At 48.9% G+C, this 20,571-nt stretch overlaps 1 protein-coding gene across 1 annotated transcript in view; it reads left to right on the top strand.

Moving 5' to 3' along the window:
- IPO8 (importin 8) overlaps nt 1–20,571 on the top strand; it is a 112,784-nt gene that overhangs the window by 20,058 nt on the left and 72,155 nt on the right. Inside the window, exons 3-8 of the mRNA XM_029054597.2 lie at nt 4,639–4,795; nt 9,902–10,060; nt 12,086–12,242; nt 14,181–14,270; nt 15,667–15,761; nt 17,905–17,989. Of these exons, the coding sequence (XP_028910430.1) occupies nt 4,639–4,795; nt 9,902–10,060; nt 12,086–12,242; nt 14,181–14,270; nt 15,667–15,761; nt 17,905–17,989 (743 nt within the window). The remainder of the gene's footprint in view (nt 1–4,638; nt 4,796–9,901; nt 10,061–12,085; nt 12,243–14,180; nt 14,271–15,666; nt 15,762–17,904; nt 17,990–20,571) is intronic.

Genomic DNA, 20,571 nt, shown 5'->3' with positions numbered 1-20,571 from the left:
CCTTCAGGAGGCCTTCCCAGACCGAGCCCCCCTTTTCCTCTGCTCCCCTCCCCCTCCCCATCGCCCCGACTCTCTCCCTCTGCTCTACCCTCCTCCCCACCCCACAGCACTTGCGTCCGTATTTATAATTGTGATTCTATTGATTTTGATTAGTGTGTGGATAGCTATAATTCTATTTATTTATAGTGATGCTACTGATGCCTGTTTACTGGTACTGGTGTCTGCCTCCCCGCCCTCTGGACTGTGAGCCCGTTGTGGGCAGGGATCGTCTCTCTTTGTTGCCGAACGTAATAATAATATTGGTATTTAAGTGCTTACTAATAATAATGTTGGTATTTAAGTGCTCGCTATGAGCCGAGCACTGTTCTGAGCGCTGGGGGAGATACAGGGTCATCAGGTGGTCCCACGTGAGGCTCCCAGTTAATCCCCATTTTACGATGAGGTGACTGAGGCACGGAGAAGTGAAGTGACTTGCCCACAGTCACCCAGCTGACAAGTGGCAGAGCCGGGAGTCGAACCCATGACCTCCGACGCCCAAGCCCGGACCCTTTCCACGGAGCCACGCTGCTTCTCTAGGTGCAGAGCACTTTTCTAATACTTCCCAAGTGCTTAGTACGGTGCTGTGGACCCAGTGAGCGCTCAATAAATACGACCGATTGAACGAATGCCTCTCCCAACCGTGGTTTCCCCCTCCCTGCCGGGCCCCTCCGTCAGCCACGGTCCCGGGCGGCCCCACGCAATGAGGGAGAACGAAACCGCCAGCCGCGCGCCGGAGCCACGCACGGCTCTCAGATCGCGGTTTGGCCACCAGAGGAATCATTCGAAGGATCAGCGTGGACCTCCGAATGTCCCGCTGGGTCTCGGGAAGTTACGTACCGACAAAAACAGCTAGCGAGGATAGCCGTTTCCATTTTCCAGGAGCTGATAATAACAAGAGTGGTATTCAAGTGCCTACTATGTGCCGAGCACCTTGCTGAGCGTCGGGGTGGATACAGGCGGGTGGGGTTGGACGCGGCCCTGTCCCACGTGGGGCTCAAAACGGGGGTTTTCCAGAGGAGGGGACCGAGGTACGGAGAAGTGAAGCGACTCACCCAGTGTCACCCAGCAGACGCGGGGCGGGGCCGGGATTAGAACCCGGGACCTCCCGACCCCCAGGCCCACGCTGCGAGCCGTTTTATCCGCTCTCGAATGTCTCTTCTTTTTCGGCTTGCCTTTTTTCCCGCGATGGAAACGTCGATGGCTCGTGGACTCGTTTCATCGATTCTGAAGTAGCGATTGGCAAAAGGCTGATTTTCCATCTGGCGTATTTTCGGTTACTGAGAGACTGACGTTCATTTGAGACCGGTCCTTTGACGACATGGTTTTCAAATAAAGAGGAGCTTTGGGGTTTTGTATTGCCGAAGGCCGGGGAAATCCCTTGGCCGAGCTGGGACGGGCCGACGTACTTTTTTTTGAACCTTGGCCCGCATTTTTATCATCGATGATCCCAATCTGACTCGTCTGGAACTCCGTTTAGGGAAAAGAAGACCTTTAATCCAGCCTCCTTATGGTCCACTTGAATGAATTGGAATTAAAAATAAGAGCCCATGAAGACTGATTCAATTCCAGTGCAAAATAAGCTTCTGAAGGTGTTTTGAAGAGGTCATAGAGCATGCCAGGTGGAAAACACTCGGCAAAGCTATAGCGGTTAAGATCATTATTATCTTTACTGTTAGGGTATAAAGCGCTTACTGTGTGCCAGGTACCGTCCTGAGCGTTAATCAGGTTGGACACGGTCCCTGTCCCGCTTGGGGCTCACGGTCTCAATCCCCATTTTCCAGATGATGTAACTGAGTCCCAGAGAAGCTAAGTGATTTACCCAAGGTCCCACAGCAGACGTGGCGGAGAGGGGATTAGAACCCAGATCCTTCTGATTCCCCAACCCCGTGCTCTATCCACTAAGAAAAATAATGGGAAATGATTGCGGTGTAGACAGTCGACGTGCAGGGCGTCTTTCGTATTTGCTGTACTGGGCAGTTGGGTCCTGTGGCTCTTTCTTATTTTGCAAATTATGATTTTTCTCCCCTACAGTCACGTTACTTTACAACTGGCAGATGTAAGTCTTTAACGTGGAGTCGTGTGGAACGCCTGTTCTTCATTGACTAAGAAATCTTTCTGTCCACCTAGATGAAGCGTCGTATCGAGCCGTCCGTTAAATGTTGAAATAAAGACCTGAGGCCGGGATAAAAGATCCATTTTGACCAGATTCTGTCTTTATACCTCGAAATTTCGTTTTTCTTCCCCTTTGGTCCCCAGAACCGGCGATACTGGTGGGAACTCCCGAGGTGGGGGAGTGTGGGAAAGCTCTTTTCTAGTTATAATAATATTAGACCGTAAGCCCGTCGATGGGCAGGGATCGTCTCTATCTGTGGCCGAATTGTCCATTCCAAGCGCTTAGTACAGGGCTCTGCACGTAGTAAGCACTCAATAAATACTATTGAATAAATGAATAATAATGGTGTTATTTCTTAAGCGTTAGACTGTGAGCCCGTTGTTACCGGGGAAGCAGCGTGGCTCAGTGGCAAGAGCCCGGGCCTGGGAGTCAGAGGTCATGGGTTCGACTCCCGGCTCTGCCACTTGTCAGCCGTGGGACCGTGGGCAAGTCACTTCACTTCTCTGTGCCTCAGTTACCTCATCTGTAAAATGGGGATTAACCGTGAGCCTCACGTGGGACGACCCGATGACCCCGTATCTCCCCCGGCGCTTAGAACAGTGCTCTGCCCATAGTAAGCGCTTAACGATTACCAACATTGTCATTATTATTGGACAGGGATTGTCCCTATCTGTTGCCCGATTGTATACTCCAAGCACTTAGTACAGTGCTCTGCACATAGTAAGCGCTCCATAAATAGAGAAGCAGCATGGCTCAGTGGAAAGAGCACAGGCTTTGGAGTCAGAGGTCATGGGTTCGAATATCGGCTCGGCCACTTGTCAGCCGTGTGACTTTGGGCAAATCACTTCACTTCTCGGTGCCTCAGTTCCCTCATCTGTAAAATGGGGATTAAGACTGTGAGCCCCACGTGGGACGACCTCATTCCCCTGTGTCTACCCCGGCGCTTAGAACAGTGTTCGGCACATAGTAAGCGCTTAACAAATACCAACATTATCACTGTTGAATGAATGAAGGCCGGGCACCGTACTAAGCGCTGAGGTGGACACAAGCAAACTGGGTTGGACACAGTCTCCGACCCACATGGGGCTCACAGTCTTACTAGATAAGGGGTTATCTCGAAGAGGTCATCGGTCAATAAATCGTATTTTTTGAGTGTTCACTAAATGCAGAGCACTGTACTAAGCGCTTGGGAGTGTACAATATAAATAATAGAAGCTTTCCCCGCCCACAGCGAGATTACAGTTTAGAGGGAGAGACGGACCTTCATAGAAATAAATAAATGACAGCGATGTACTTAAGCGATGTGGGGCCGGGAGGAGGGGTGGAGAGCAGCGAGGCACAGTGGAAAGAGCCCGGCCTTGGGAGTCAGAGGTCGTGGGTTCTAATCCCGGCTCCGCCACTTGTCAGCTGTGTGACTTTGGGCAAGTCACTTCACTTCTCTGGGCCTCATTCGCCTCATCTGCAAAATGGGGATGAAGACTCTGAAGCCCACGGGGGACAACCCGATTGGCTTGTATCTAGCTACCCCAGCGCTTAGGACAGTGCTTGGCCCATAGTAAGCGCTTAAGCGATACCGTCTTTATCATTATTATTAATAAAGGGAGCAAGTCAGGGTGTCGCAGAAGGGAGTGGGAGAAAGGGAAAGGAGGGCTCAGTCAGGGAAGGCCTCTCGGAGGAGATGCGAACAGCGCTTGGCACATCGTCAGCGCTTAACAGATACCATAATTATCATTCTTATTAATAAGGCTTGGAAGGGAGGTAAAAATCAATGAGCAATAGCGCTGCAAATAGAAAACGAAATCTGCTCTCTCATCAACTCCAAACTGAGTTTCCAACTGAAACAAAATGAACCGCAACAAGGAAATTATTTAGCGAGGTTGGATAAAAGCATCATAATAATGCTGGTATTTGTTAAGCGCTTACTATGTGCAGAGCACTGTTCTAAGCGCTGAGGTAGATACAGGGTCATCGGGTTGTCCCACGTGAGGCTCACAGCCTTCATCCCCATTTTACAGATGAGGGAACTGAGGCCCAGAGAAGTGAAGTGACTTGCCCACACTCACACGGCTGACAAGTGGCGGAGCTGGGATTCGAACCCATGACCTCTGACTCCCAAGCTCGGGCTCTTTCCACTGAGCCACGCTGTCTCGTTAAGGTCACCCATTTGGTTTCCAATCACTCTCCTAGGCCCGAACTCTAGGACTCGTTGGGCGCAGAGCTTCCTGTCCAGGTGGACCAACTGCTTCGGCGCTTAGAACGGTGCTTTGCAAATAGTAAGCGCTTAATAAATACCATCGTTATCATCGTTATTACTAAGCGGAGGCCGAGCAACTCCATTTTCCCTTCCTCTCTATCCCAGTCGGCGGGTCTCGAGAGGACGCCGTTTGCCTCTCCCGCCCCGTGGCGCCGAATCAAAGCCGTCCATCCGTTCCTCGCTACAAGGTCCCGTTTTCTGTTTGGTTTTTTTTTCCGTTTCTGTAACTCAGCTGCCATTTACCTGAAGAACATGGTGACGCAGTATTGGCCAGACCGCGAGCCTCCCCCTGGAGAGGCAGTCTTTCCGTTCAACATTCACGAGAACGATCGCCAGCAGATCCGCGATAACATCGTGGAAGGAATCATTCGCTCTCCAGACTTAGTGAGGTACGGTGTATTGGCGTCGATACGTGGCACGGCATTTGGGGTTTTTGAGAGGGTAAAGACCAGCCGGGACGGATCGTTGAGCTTTGAAGGAAACGAACCGACGAAGAAGGGAAGTCTAGTGACTTGAATTTTCTGCTAAATGCCCTGCGGCTTTGCGCTGAGTCCTCTTTTTGCCGTCAGCGTGAGATTTTTTCACTCTTATTTGTCTCATAAAGTTAAAGGCACCATTCCTACCGTGCCCACGTAAAATTCAATTTAGTTTGCATATTTTTAAACTTGCTTATTTTTGACTCTTTTCCTACCTTTCTCTCCCTCACTCGCTCGCTCTCTACTTCTTTCTCTCCCTCCTTCTCTCTCTGACTCTGTCTCTTTACTGTTCGGCCTCTGCTGCTGGAATCGCGACCGAACTCCTTTCGTATATTTTGACTCTATATATGGAGGTGAGGTGGACGAACAGAATTTCCTTTCCACTCGAAAGGATGATATCCGGTCACCGTGCATCGGAAGGAACAAAAAAAAAAGTCATGAATTTTCTCCTTCAGAGATTCTCTAGACTCCCAGAAATTTTCCTGTTCTGGGGTGTAGAAGAGTCAAAGTTCCAACCTGTGGCAGTTGAAAAGAGCTGGTAGTTGAGCTGTTCAAGGAGAGGGGAAGATGGTTACAAGGGAGTTGAAAGGAATCAGTCGTATTTATTGAGTGCTTAACCCTGTGCAAAGCCCTGTACTAAGTGCCTGGGAGAGTACAGGATAACAGAGTTGGTAGATACGTTCCCTGCCGACAGCGAGCTTAGAGTCTGTACCTTCCAAGCGCTTAGTACAGTGCTCTGCACATAGTAAGCGCTCAATAAATGCTAATGCATGAATGGAAGGGGAGACATGTTAATATAAATATGACATGTAATGCAAACTTAATATTGATGTAATCAAACACGGCAGACATGAATGTAAATATAAAGCAAATATGACTATGTTAATGTAAACAGACGTGACGGGCATGAATATAAACATAAAATATAATACAAACATAAATATAATGATGTAAACATGAAAGACAATATAAATGTAGAATTCACAAACAAAAGTGTATTGTAAACAAACATGACAGACATGAATATAAATATAATAATATAAGCATGAAAGACAATATAAACATAAAACACACAAACGTAAATATATTGTAAACAAATATGACAGACATTAATGTAAATATAACAACATAAACACGAAAGACAATATAAATATAAAATACGCAAATGTAAATATATTGTAAACAAAAATGACAGAAATTAATATAAATATAATAATATAAACACGAAAGACAATATAAATATAAAATACACAAACATAAATATATTGTAAACAAAAATGACAGAAATTAATATAAACATAATAATATAACCATGAAAGACAATATAAATATAAAGCACACAAACATAAATATATTGCAACATGACAGACGTTGATATAAATATAATGTAAACATGAAAGACAATATAAATATAAAATACACAAACAAATATATTGTAAACAAACATGACGGACATTAATAAAAATATAAGCATTAAAGGCGATATAAATATAAAATACACAGATACACTGTAAACAAACACCACAGACATTAGTATAAACATATCAATAAAACATGATAGATATTAATATAAAATATGAGTATACATATAATGTTAATATAAACAAACATGGCAGACCTAAGTAGAAAATGTAATACAAATGTAAATATGTTAAAATGAAAAATGACAGCTGTTAATATCAACATAAATATAATGATATAAATGCAGCAGATGTCAATATAAAATGCACATATATCATAAACAAACATGACTGATGTTAGTATAAATATAGAATATAATACAAATATACCTATGTTTATATACACAAAGATGACAGACATTAATGTAAATGTACAATACGAGCAAACACGACAGACATTAAATGCAAAATAGAACGCAAACACAGTCGTGATATTGACACGAACGAGGGTGACCGACATTAATACCAAACTTAAAATGTAATGGAAAGATAAAATAGCACAGCAATGTAAGCAAAAGTATAAAACGGATAGAGTAAAGAAAGTAAAGGTGGGGGGGAAGCGGAGGCGTGAGGCGCTCAGACACGAGCGAGGCGGGATTTGAATCCAGGGCCGCCGATCCCTTGACGCCAAAGAGGCCGTCCCGGCGGGATCGTCGTCATGGAGGAGACGTCTTCTGCCCTAGGGTCCGGGCGCGGCAGGCCCGCCTCACTCCCCTGGCCCACGTCGCGCCTCCCGTCCTCCGGCCTAGGGCCCGCGGTCAGCTCCACGGGGGTCGCTCCTCTGTAGTAAGCGCCCCCCGGCCGCCTGTCTTCCTGCTCCCCGACCCTGGGCCGTCTCCGCTCCCTCTGGCCCGGCGGCGTGGGGTTTTCTCCACGGCCCGGCCCCCGCGGACCAGCAACCCCCAACTCTCCTCCCGAACTCCCCTGAAACTCTTGAGCAGCTCCCCGGGGGGGGGGGGGGGGGGCGGCCTAACGGTTAGGCCGCCCCCCCGGCCAGCTGGAGAAGGGATGAGGCCCACTCCCATAAGTTCTAGATTCGGGAGCGTTCCCTGCCGTAAAGTTCACGGGACGTGTGCTTCAGAAACCCAACGCAGAGAATAATAATGTTGGTATTTGTAAAGCGCTTACTATGTGCAGAGCACTGTTCTAAGAGCTGGGGGAGATACAGGGTCATCGGGTTCTCCCGCGTGAGGCTCACACTCTTAATCCCCATTTTACAGTTGAGGTAACTGAGGCCCAGAGAAGTGAAGTGACTTGCCCACAGTCACCCAGCTGACAAGGGGCAGAGCCGGGATTCGAACCCGTGACCTCCGACTCCCCAGCCCGGGCTCTTGCCACTGAGCCACGCTGCTTCTCTAAGATTGGCGGGGTCAGGGAAAGCCGTATTTGGTGATTTTATCGGTCACCGACGGGGGGAAGATCACCTCTGGGGACTAACCGGAGACGGACATTTCGACGCGTGCTCCTTCCTGGACACCAGTCCTGTCGGTTTTCTTTTGCCCCCGTTCTAGCAGATTTCAGTTTATCAAGTAGCCCGTGAAGAGATTATTTTAATTTTTTCTTTAGAGGGGGAAGCCTATTTCTCCTTCTGTCATGCCAGATTTTCAAGGTGAGAGGGCCCAAAGAAGTGGTTTATTAGTACGATGGCGTTGGTTAAGCGCCCACTCCGTGCCCTGTACTAGGCCCTGGCGTGGGTAATAATGTCGGTATTTGTTAAGCGCTTACTATGAACAGAGCACTGTTCTAAGTGCTCGGGGAGATTCAGGGTAATCAGGTTGTCTTAATCCCCATTTTTTCCAGATGAGGTAACTGAGGCCCAGAGAAGTGAAGTGACTTGCCCACAGTCACAGAGCTGACAAGTGGCCGAGCCGGGAATCGAACCCATGACCTCTGGCTCCCAAGCCCGGGCTCTTTCCACTGAGCCACGCCGCTTCTCTAAAGCGGGATACAAAATAATCAGGTCGGACACGGTCCCTGTCCCGTACGGGGGCTCACGGTCTAAGGAGGAGGGAGAACAGGGTGTCAATCCCCATTTTCCAGGCCCGGGAAGTGAGGCCCAGAGAAGTGAAGCCACTTACCCGGGGTCACACACGGCAAGCATGTGATAGTCGGGATTAGAACCCAGGTCCTCTGACTCCCGGGCCCGAGCTCTTTCCACTAGGCCACGCAGTTGACTCACCGTATTTTTCCTCGGGCGACTCTTTCTTTTTTTCCTCTCTCTTCCCTCCTCTGCCTATTACAGATTTCTCTGGATGCAAACAGCATGACGTAGTCCGAAGAGCACAGGCCTGGTAGTCGGAGGGTCATGGGTTCTAATCCCGGCTCCACACCACTTGTCGGTCGTGTGACGTGGGGCGTGTCGCTTCACTTCTCTGGGCCTCAGTTCCCTCATCTGTAAAATGGGGTTTGAGTCTGTGAGCCCCATGTGGGACAGGGACGGTGTCCAACCCGATTTGTTTGGATCCGCCCCGGCGCTTAGTACAGTGCCTGGCACAAAGTAAGCGCTTAACAAATAGCGCAATTATTATTATTATTGTTTAACTGGCTATTACCTCCCCTGCACTTTTTACTTTTCAAACTTAAGGGCCAAGCTGAGCTCTGCCCTCCGTCCTGCGGAGCCCAGCACAGGACTCCTTCCGAAACTTTAGCCCTGTGTAGGAAGAGAGCACCTGGTCAGAGCTATGGCCCCCTGACCCCAGGAGGTGCGATAACAATAGTCATAATTATGGTACTTGTTAAGCGCTTACTATGTACCGAGCACTGTTCTGACCGCTGGGGTAGCTACAAGTCATCCCGGTTGGACACAGCCCCTGTCCCACCTGGGGCTCCCCTTCTCAACCCCCATTTTCCAGATGAGGCCCAGAGAAGTGAAGTGACTTGCCCGAGGTCACACAGCGGACACGGGGCGGAGCCGGGATTTGAATCCAGGTCCTTCTGACTCCCAAGCACTTACTGTGCTTTATCCACTAAGCCACGCCGATAGAGCTATTGCTCCGAAGTCTTTAGATTTTCCAACTCTGTGCAGATTCTGGGGAGAACTCAGGCATCAATCTGTTGCTATCTGTCCAGATTTTCCTCTCCCCGACCAAAGAAAACCCTCGAACGCCCCCAAAACCCACCAAAGATGAGGTTTGCTCGGATCTAATGGGGATGGATTGTAAAGCTGAACCCCAAATGAGGTGCTGAATCTTGTGAAACTCAGCAGGGTTTCTAGATAGTGGTTTGGCGATCTCTCCCATCCGAGTTATTGAGTGGAATTTTTATGTATTTAATGCGGCATTTTGAGTCCCCATTTAGGGTTGTGACATTGGGCCAAAGTTTTCTCGTAAGGAAATCGCAGGTTCCAGATTCCTCGTTTTCAGGAAATCGGACGGAGGACGTGTCCCTTGAAAACGTGGTCGTCTCTCACCGCGAGTTTCCATCTGTTCACGATATTTGGAACTGGCATTTTTTTTTTTTTTCTGGTAAAAGCAGAGATCTCTGAATTCTCAGGCAAGGGTCTTTCAGACTAACTTTCAATTGTGGTTTTGTTTCCCCCCCCCCCCATTTCACTTTCTAGGGTCCAGTTAACAATGTGCCTCCGTGCTATCATTAAGCATGACTTTCCTGGACACTGGACAGCAGTAGTTGACAAAATAGGTTATTACTTGCAATCCCAGAGCAGTGGGAGCTGGCTTGGAAGCCTACTCTGTCTATATCAGCTGGTGAAGACATACGAGTAAGTGGATTCATGTGCATAAGTGACAGTGCCAAGCTGCGATGTTTGGCCGGTGCCAGGGCTTTAATAATATTAATAATAATAATAAAATAATAATGATGATGATGGTATTTGTTAAGCGTGCCAAGCCGCGATGTTTGGCCAGTGCCAGAGCTTTAATAATAATAATAACGATGATGATGATGATGATGGTATTTGTTAAGCGCTTACTATGTGCCGAGCACTGTTCTAAGCACCGGGGGAGATCCAGGGTAATCAGGTTGTCCCACGTGGGGCTCACGGTCTTAATCCTCATTTTACAGAGGAGGTGACTGAGGCCCAGACAAGTGAAATGACTTGCCCAAAGTCCCACAGCTGACAACTGGCAGAGCCGGGATTAGAACCCACGACCTCTGACTCCCAAGCCCGGCCTCTTTCCGCTAAGCCATTTTAAAGAAGAAAACATGAAGGAAGTACAGTTCTAGAGGGATATTCCTAGACTGTATCTACCCACCAGATTCTTGTGGGTTTGTTTTTTTTTAAAATGGTATTTAAGCGCTTACTCCGTGCTAAGTACTGTTGTACAGGCTGGGCTAGATGCAAGTTCATCAGGTCAGACAGTGCCTGTCGTGCCTGGAACTCACAGACTAAGTAGGAGGGAAAACAGGTACTGAATCCTCATTTTACAGTTGGAGAAACTGAGGCCCCGAGCAGCGAAGCGACCTGCCCACATTCCCACAGCGGGCGAACGGCAGAGCCGAGATTAGAATCCGGGTCTTCTGGTTCCCAGGCCCACCCTCTTTCCCAGAAGCGTACTAATAATACTAATAATGTTGGTATTTGTTAAACACTATGTGCAGAGCACTGTTCTAAGCCCTGGGGGAGATACGGGGTAATCAGGTCGTCCCACGTGAGGCTCACAGTTAATCCCCATTGTACAGATGAGGGAACTGAGGCCCAGAGAAGTGACTTGCCCCCAGTCACACAGCTGCCAAGTGGCAGAGCTGCGATTGGAACCCATGACCTCTGACTCCCAAGCCCGGGCTCTTGCCACTGAGCCACGCCGCCTCTCTAAAGTGACTTGCCCAAAGTCATAAATGAGCGCTTAACATATGCCATCATCATTATTATTATTACAGTGCAGTTGAGCCGGTGGAGACAAACCTTGCCTTTATAGAACTTAGACCTCGGTTTTAAGAGCGAGAGCTCCAGGGTCATTTATTCATTCAATCATATCTATCGAGCTCTTTCCCACCTCACCTTTGAGCTTAGGTATGCTGAAAAAATTAAAAATGCTGTTACTAAATGCCAGGTGACTCTTTCTTTGCCTATTAAGTAAAGAACAGACACGAGCCCTTAAAGTGATGATGATGGTATTTGTTAAGCGCTTACTATGAGCCAAGCACTGTTCTAAGCGCTGGGGTAGATACGAGGTAATCAGGTTGTCCCATATGGGGCTCGCAGTCCTTATCCCCGTTTTACAGGTGAGGGAACTGAGGCACAGAGAAGTGAAGTGACTTGCCCGGGGTCACACAGCAGACCCGTGGCGGAGCCGGAACTAGAACCCATTACCTCTGACTCCCAAGCCTGGGCTCTTTCCACTAAGCCACGTTGCTTCTCATAATTATGGTGTTTAAGTGCTTACTGTGTGCCGAGCACTGTTCCGAGCACTGGGGTCGATAGAGGGTACTCACGTGGTCCCCTGTGGGGTTCACACTTTGAATCCCCATTTTACAGATGAGGTAACTGAGGTACAAAGGAGTTAAGCGACTTGCCCAAGGTCACGCAGCAGACAGGTGGCAGAGGTGGGATTAGAACCCACGACCTCTGACTCCCAAGCCCGGGCTCTTTCCACTAAGCGACACTGCTCGAGATCTGGGGGAAGGTTAGCTTATGGTTTCTCTCGCTTCGTGTGCGGGGTTTTTTCGTTTTGCTATGTTTCGGGGCGTTTTTTGGCCGCCTTTATGGTGGCTACTTTTGAAAATATTTCCAGGATATTTTTTTGGTCCCTCTAATCTTGGGCTTTCCCTTTTTTAATCGCTGTAGATACAAAAAAGCCGAGGATCGAGAACCCCTCATAGCGGCGATGCAGATATTCCTGCCTCGTATTCAGCAGCAGATCATCCAACTCCTTCCCGACCCCTCTCATTACTCTGTTCTCCTTCAGAAACAGATTCTGAAGATTTTCTATGCACTTGTCCAGGTAGGTTCGTGGTCCAGAAGGGCAGAGGACTAGTGTAATAATACTAATAATGATAATAATAATGGTGTTTAAGTGCTTACTATATGTCAGGCACTGTTCTAAGCACTGGGGCGGATACGAGCAGATGGGGTTGGACACAGTCCCTGTCCCACATGGGGCTCACGGTCTCAATCCCCATTTTTCAGATGAGGTCACTGAGGCCCAGAGAGGTTTGTCCGTTCGTTCATTCAGTCAGACGTATTCATTGAATGCCTTCTGTGTGCAGAGCACTGTACTAAGCCCTTAGAAAATGCAGTTCAGCAACAGATAGAGACAATCCCTGCCCACAACGGCCTCACGGTCTAGAAGGGGGGAGACAGACATCAAAACAAGTAAATGGGCATCAGTAGCATCAATATAAATACGTAGAATTATATACACGTCATTAATGAAATAAAGAGAATAATGAATATGTACATATATACTCACAAGTGCTGTGGGGCGGAGAGGGTGTTGGGGCGATGGGGAGGGGAGGAGGGGCAGAGGGAATGGGGGGGGGGGGGGCTCAGTGTGGGAAGGCCTCCCGGAGGAGGTGAGCTCTCGGTAGGACTTCGAAGAGGGGAAGAGAGTCAGTTTGGCGGAGGTGAGGAGGGAGGGCGTTCCGGGCCGGCGGGAGGACGTGGGCCGGGGGTCGACGGCGGGCCGGGCGAGGACGAGACCCCGTGAGGAGGTGAGCGGCGGCAGAGGAGCGGAGCCTGCGGGCCGGGCTGGAGGAGGAGAGAAGGGAGGGGAGGTAGGAGGGGGCCGGGGGATGGAGAACTCTGAAGCCAAGGTCACCCAGCGGACAAGTGGTGAAGCCGGGATTAGAACCCATGACCTTCTGTCTCCCAGGCCCGGGCTCTATCCATTACGCCAGGCTGTGTGGATTTTATGGCCACGAATAAGCCTTCTACAGCGACCTTCTCTCAGGCCTCTCCATTGGAGACTTCACTCTGCTGTCTTCTCCGGCCTCCCCGCTCTCCTCTCTTCTCCTCTCCAGTGGAAGCTTCGCTCTGCTGCCCGGACCGATAAAATAAAATAAAAAACGCAGTCATTCTGTATATGTCTCCCAGCTTCCAAAGCTTCTGATGGATGTCAGTTTCTTTCCACATCATTTGTTTGTTATGTGCCTAGAAATTTAGGTACTCCGATTCACTTGTTCATTTTTCTGAACTCTTGCTGTTGCGAGTGTTATCTGTTTCTCCTCTCCTTTCTGTTAGGTGCATATCATTTACAGTTTCCTGTCTTTTGTCTCGGGAACGGTTTTTGGGGGTGGCGATGGGCAGAAAGGGGTCCCCAAAGTGGGAGAGGAGAAAATAAGCTGGAAAATGTGCCTTGTCGTAGTAGGGTAAGAGGCTAGGATCTGTGTTCTAAATCAGCCGGTCAGTGGTGTTTATGAATCAGTGGTATTTATTGAGCGTCTACTGTGTGCAGAGCACTGTACTACGCGCTTGGGAGAGTCCCGGTCAACAGAGTTGGTAGCCACGCTCCCTGTCCGCAACGAGCCGTTGAGGGCTTACTCTGTGCAGAGCACTGTACTGTGTGCTTGGGAGAGTACGATGCAACAGTACCAGTGCTCTGTACATGGGAAGCGCTCAAAAAATACCATCAATTAATTGATTGATAGCCATGCTCCCTGCCCACAAGGAGCTTGCAGTTTCTAAAAAAAAAAAAAAAGTCACTGCCCCGGGATGTTAATAATAATAATAATAATTCTGGTATTTGTACGGTTTTTAAGCGCTTACTGTGTGTCGGGCACTGTTCTCCGTCATGACATTTCCTCTAATCTTTGGCACATACCGAGAGGTTCACAGTCGAGTGTTTAGCTACGGCTACCGGAAAGATAATTAAGCACTGTTTCTCCAAAATCATAAACTCGTTTCCTTTTTTTTTTTTGCCTTTTCTCTCCTGTTTCCCTAGTACGCATTGCCACTTCAGCTGGTGAATAACCAAACCATGACTCAGTGGATGGAGATCTTCCGCACTATCATAGACCGAACGGTGCCTCCCGTAAGAAACGACCTTTTTTTCAGTAGAATTTGTTGAGCGCTGAAGTACGCGTTGAGCCCTGTTCTAAGCGCTGAGGTAGATACAGAGTAAATAGGTTCCACACGGGGCTCACAGTCAAGTAGGAGGGAGAACGGGTTTTGAATCCCCACTTGGCAGATGAGGGAACTGGCACAGAGGAGTTAAATGACTTGCCCAAGGTCACACGACCGACAAGCGGCGGAGCCGGGATTAGAATCCAGGTCCTCTGACTCTCAGTCCTGGGCTCTTTCCATGAGGCCACGCTGCTTCTCAGTTCCACGGAATAGCAGAAGGGGCTGAGTAACAGTTTGCTTTGGGTTTATGGTACCTTTCTTCCAAAGATCAAAATCCTTTGAGGATGATTATGGTTATTATCATTTAATGGTATTCGTTAACTGCCTACTATGTGCCAGGCGCTGTTCTAAGCACTGGGATATTCGTTCATTCATTCAGTCGTATTTATTGAGCGCTTACTGTGTGAAGAGCACTGCACTAAGCGCTTGGAAAGTACAGTTCCGCAGTGAAGAGAGACGATCCCTGCCCACACCGGGCTTACAGGCTGGAAGTGGGAAGGCAGACATCAAGACAAGTAAACGGGCATCGATAGCATCAATATAAATAAATAGAATTATAGATGTGTGCATTTATACGTAAATGCTGCGGAGCGGGGAGAAGCGGGGAAGAGCAAAGGGAGCGAATGGGGGCGATGGGGCAGGGAGGGGGAGCAGAGGAAATGGGGGGCTCGGTCTGGGAAGGCCTCCCGGAGGAGGTGAGCTCTCGGTAGGGCTTCGAAGAGGGGACGAGAGTCAGTTTGGCGGAGGTGAGGAGGGAGGGCGTTCCGGGCCGGCGGGAGGACGTGGGCCGGGGGTCGACGGCGGGACGGGCGGGAGCGGGGGGACGGTGAGGAGGTGGGCGGCGGCAGAGGAGCGGAGCGTGCGGGGTGGACTGGAGAAGGAGAGTAGGGAGGTGAGGTAGGAGGGGGCAAGGGGATGGAGAGCTCTGAAACCAAGAGTGAGGAGTTTTTCTGTTTGAGAGATACGAGGTCATCAGGTCGAACACAGTCCCTGTCCCACGTGGGGCTTCCGATCTGAATCCTCATGTACAGATGAGGTAACCGAGGCACAGAGACGCGAAGTGACTCGCCCAGGTTTACACAGCAGATAGCGACAGAGCCAGGATTAGAATCCAGGGCCTTCCGACTCCCAGGCCGGTGCTCTGTCCCCTAGGCCATCACTGTCTAACTCACCTCTTTTACCTAATCTACCAGAAGGTTTGCTAAAATCGCTGTCGTTCAATTTGCAAGACCAACTATCGTCTTAATTCTGCTCATGTTTTGTAATGTACGAATTAATTCCAACACGTGCCTTTGTTCGGGTAGGAGACTTTACAGATCGACGAAGATGATAGACCAGAACTCGTATGGTGGAAGTGCAAGAAATGGGCACTTCATATAGTAGCTCGCCTTTTTGAACGGTAAGTCTCAGAAATGACAGAATAATAAGAATTGCGGTATTCGTTAAGGGCCTACTACGTGCCAGGCACGGTTCTAATTTATTGCCACTGTTCTCGTCCGTCCGTCTCCCCCGATTAGACCGTAAGCCCGTCAGAGGGCAGGGACCGTCTCTGTCTGTTACCGATCTGTCCGTTCCAAGCGCTTAGGACAGTGCTCGGCACATAGTAAGCGCTCAATAAATACTGTTGAATGAACGAATGAAAAATGCTGGGGTAGATGCAAGCTAATCGGATTGGACGCGGTCCCTGTCCCGCATAGGGCTCGCAGTCTTAATTCGCATTTTCCAGATGAGGTACCGAGGCCCAGAGAAGTGAAGCGACTTGCCCGGTCACACAGCAGACGAGTGGAGTAGCCGGGATTAGAACCCGGGCCCTTCGGACTCCCGGGCCCGGGCTCTGTCCACCAGGCCCCGCTGCTTCCCTATGGCGTTTCCCTGTCTTTTGGTTTCTTTACCACATAATTATAGTACAATTCCTTTTCTTTCCCCTTCGAACACGTTCATTTAGCACATTTTTACGGACCTGCAAACATTCCGTGAAATGGGGATCAGCCTGGGTGCATTTTGGGAGATGGAAAGATAGAGGTGGAGAAAAACAAGAACACCACCCTTTGGGAAATGGAATTTTTAGAGAACTTAATAATGTTGGTATTTGTTAAGCGCTTACTATGTGCAGAGCACCGTTCTAAGCGCTGGGGTAGACACAGGGGAATCAGGTTGTCCCACGTGGGGCCCACGGTCTTCATCACCATTTTACAGATGAGGTAACTGAGGCACCGAGAAGTGAAGTGACTTGCCCACAGTCACACAGCTGGCAAGTGGCCGAGCCGGGATTCGAACCCATGACCTCTGACTCCAAAGCCCGTGCTCTTTCCACTGAGCCATGCTGCTTCTCTAGAACTTCACCCGAGCTGCCCCGGGTCTTAGCGACAGGCAACACTTTTCTGAAATAGAGTATTTTTTTGGAAAATTATGGTATTAAGTGCTTAGTCTTTGGCAGGAGGGGTAGGTGTCTGCTGTGGGGCCTTGGGCAGGTCCCTCAACTTCTCTGTGCCTCAGTTACCTCATCTGTAAAATGGGGATTGAGACTCTGAGCCCCACGTGGGACAACCTGATTACCTTGTATTTATCCCAGCACATAAAACAATGCTTGGCACATAGTAGGCGCTTAACAGATACCATAATTATTATTATTATAATCAGGCTAGAGATGAGTTCTGTCCCACAAGGGGACTCACTTCTGAAGAGGGAGGGAGAGAGAGAAGGAATCCTCTCCCCACTTAAAAATGGTAATAATAATAATAATAATAATAATAATAGTACTTGTCAAGCGCTTACTTTTCGTTCAGTCGTATTTATTGAACGCTTACTGTGTGCAAAGCACTGTACCGTCTGCCAAGCCCCCCCTTTCCCTCCTGAGGTGTGCACTTCTAAATAGGAGGGAGTAAGATTTAACCCCCATTTAACGGATGAGGAAATGGCGGCACAAGGAAGGGAAGTGACTGACCCAAGATCACACAGCTGACAGTCGGTGGAGCTGGGATTCGATCCCAGGTCCTCCGATTCCCAGGCTCGTGTTCTTTCCCCTGGAAACCGAGGCACAGAGGGGTGAAGTGGAGGTGACTTGCTTTCAAGCTCCTTCTTCCAAGCTTCCCATTAGACTGAAAGAAATAAAAAAGACTTATTAAAAGTGGAAAAAACATGCAAAAGGTGCCGGATTCCTCTGTTCTTCTGGCCTCGCCTAGCAAAAGATTCTTCTAGATGGAAGATTTTGGTCTGAGGTATACCCTGCTGCCTCTCTATTTAGAGGGAACCAAGGAATTTGCAAACAAAAACCCCTTGGGGGAGGAGAGAGAGAGCACATTTTATTTATTTGTATTGTTGCCTGTTTACTTGTTTCGATGTCCGTCTCCCCCCTTCTACACTGTAAGCCCGGTGCGGGCAGGGATCGTCTCACTTTATTGCTGAATTGTACTTTCCGACCGCTTAGTACAGTGCCCTGCGCGCGATAAACGCTCAATAAATCCGATCGAATGAATGTGTACGTGCCTGCCTGCAGGTGCGCGAATATAAATGTTTGAAATTTCGTTTGTTTGTGTTCGAAGGTATGGAAGCCCTGGAAATGTGACAAAAGAATATTTTGAATTTTCAGAGTTCTTTTTAAAAACGTACGCGGTAGGAATTCAGCAGGTAAGGACCTTGAATTTTCAACTTAAATAAAAAAGGGTGGTTACTGAAGAGAAAACATGCAAGGTGTTATAGGGATGCTTGTGTCGTAGCGACGTTTCAAGCTTTTAAAATAGTTGAAATGAGGTAGCTACTGATCCAGATGTTTGTGGAGTGAAATAGGACCCTTTTGTACGAACAGAATTTGGAGAACTGGTACGGTGTCGGTTATCTATCGAAGGAGGAACGAGGTATATCTTAGTTATTATGGTGTTTCTTTAGATCTTACTAGTTGCCAAGCTTTGCGCCTAAATGCCGTGGTAGATCATCGGATCCAGTCCCAGCCCCACACAGGGCTCACAGCCTCAGAGGGAGGAAGAGCAGGGTACGGTCTCATTTTACAGATGAGGAAACTGAGGCTCGAGTCAAGCGACCTACCCAAGGCCACCCGAAAGGCAAAGGGCAGGGCTGGGATTCAAACTCCCGTCTCCCGATTCTCAGACCAGGACTTTTTGCGGTGAAACAATGTTGTCGCCCACAGAAACCCATTAAAACTTAATTGAATGCAAATTCAGGTGAGTTTATGCTCTCTTGTTTACTGGGGAATTAGGGCAGATCGGTCATCTGCCTCTTTTCCCCCTTTTCCTTCTTTTCCCCCCATTTCCCTCTGCTCCTCCCCCTCTCCCGTCCCATCCCCTCAGCGCCGTACCCGTCCGCTCGACTGTATATATTTTCATTACCCTATTTATTTTGTTAATGAGATGGACGTCGCCTCGATTCCATTTATTTGCTGTTGTTTTAATGAGATGTTCTTCCCCTCGATTCTGTTTATCGCCATCGTTCTCGTCCGTCCGTCCCCCCCGACTAGACCGGAAGCCCGTCAGAGGGCAGGGACCGTCTCTGTCTGTTACCGATCTGTCCATTCCAAGCGCTTAGTCCAGTGCTCTGCACATAGTAAGCGCTCACTCAATACTATTGAATGAATGAATGAATCTGGGCTTCCCGTCTATAAGATGGGAACGAATGGCAGATCTTCATTTTCACCGTATCCTTGCACGTAAAAAGACAGCACCCGCTATTGAAGTAGTTCCTGAGCAGGTCCGTCCCTTTCGGGGTCGCTCTGTGGAAGAACGCGTGAGAAGCAGCGTGGCCTGGTGGATTGAGCCCAGGCCTGGGAGTCAGAAGGTCATGGGTTCTAATGCCGGCTCCGCCACTTCTCCGCTGGGTGACCTCGGCCAAGTCGCTTGGCTTCTCTGTGCCTCGGTCACCTCATCTGTAAAGTGGGGATTAAGATTGTGAGCCCCATGGGGGACGGGGACTGTGTCCAACCCGATTACCTTCTATCTACCCCGGCGCTCAGGACGGTGCTTGGCACATCGTAAGCACTTAACAAATGCCATCAGCGTGGCTCGGAGGAAAGAGCATGGGCTTGGGAGTCCGAGGTCATGGGTTCGAATCCCGGCCCTGCCGCTTGTCAACTGTGTGACCGTGCGCAAGTCACTTCACTTCTCTGGGCCTCAGTTCCCTCATCTGTAAAATGGGGATTAAGACTGTGAGCCTCACGTGGGACGACCCGATGACCCTGTATCTACCCCAGCGCTTAGAACGGTGCTCTGCACGTAGTAAGCACTTAACAAATACCGACGTTATCATTAGTAGCAGTAGTAGTAGCAGCGTATCGTTAATACTGTTGCTATTATGATTAAGAACTGTAGAAAACTGACCTCCAAAAGGATCTGCAGTTGGTTTGAAGAGTTTTCTCAAGAGGAGACTCTAAAAGGCAGCCTCGTAAAGGGAGGAGAAGCGCTTAGCGCAGCGCGCTGCACGGACAGAGTACTCAATGGCCGTTGAATAAGGTAAAAGGGAGCTCTGGGAAACTGACAAATCTCTGAGGAGAAAGAACCAGCCAGTTTTCTCAACTAGCAGCATTATAGTCACTTAATCTTAAAGTTTCAAACGGCTGTTCGGTAAATAGCACCGCCCAAATCTGTGTTCTCTTGTAACTCTTTAAAAGCGGACCTTTATTTTTGTAGCGCTTTGCTCTTTTTCTTTTCTCCTCTTTCTGCCACTGACACTGGTGTAATGTGCAGGATATTCCTGGCTTTGGAAACTGGACATGAAGATGTCGGTATTTCTCTGTATGGTCGTATCTCCGTTTTCAGCAATCATAATAACGTTGGTATTTGTTAAGCACTTACCGTGTGCCGAGCACTGCTCTAAGCGCTGGGGGAGACACGGGGGACTCGGGTAGTCCCATGTGGGGCTCGCAGTCTTAATCCCCATTTTCCAGATGAGGTCACTGAGGCCCAGAGAAGTGACTTGCCCAAAGTCCCCCAGCTGACAAGCGGCAGAGCCGGGATTAGAACCCGTGACCTCCGGCTCCCAAGCCCGGGCCCTTTCCACCGAGCCACGCCGCTTCTCGAACCCTCCCCCGGCGAGGCTGTCAGTTTGAGCGATCTGCCATTAGAGAAGTCCGTTTGAGGAAATCTCTTCAGTTGCCATTCCAGAAGATGATCCGACACAGACGATCCCCTCGTTAGCCGCTAGTCAGAATCCCGCCTGGGCGAACGACGTCCCTGTTGGACGCTTCGCGGAAAAACCCAACC

This window comes from Ornithorhynchus anatinus, chromosome 2, assembly GCF_004115215.2.
Source record: "Ornithorhynchus anatinus isolate Pmale09 chromosome 2, mOrnAna1.pri.v4, whole genome shotgun sequence".
In the NCBI taxonomy this organism is placed as follows: domain Eukaryota; kingdom Metazoa; phylum Chordata; class Mammalia; order Monotremata; family Ornithorhynchidae; genus Ornithorhynchus; species Ornithorhynchus anatinus.
The sequence above is the reverse complement of the archived record's forward strand: the minus strand, read 5'-3'. Positions and strand labels throughout refer to the sequence as shown.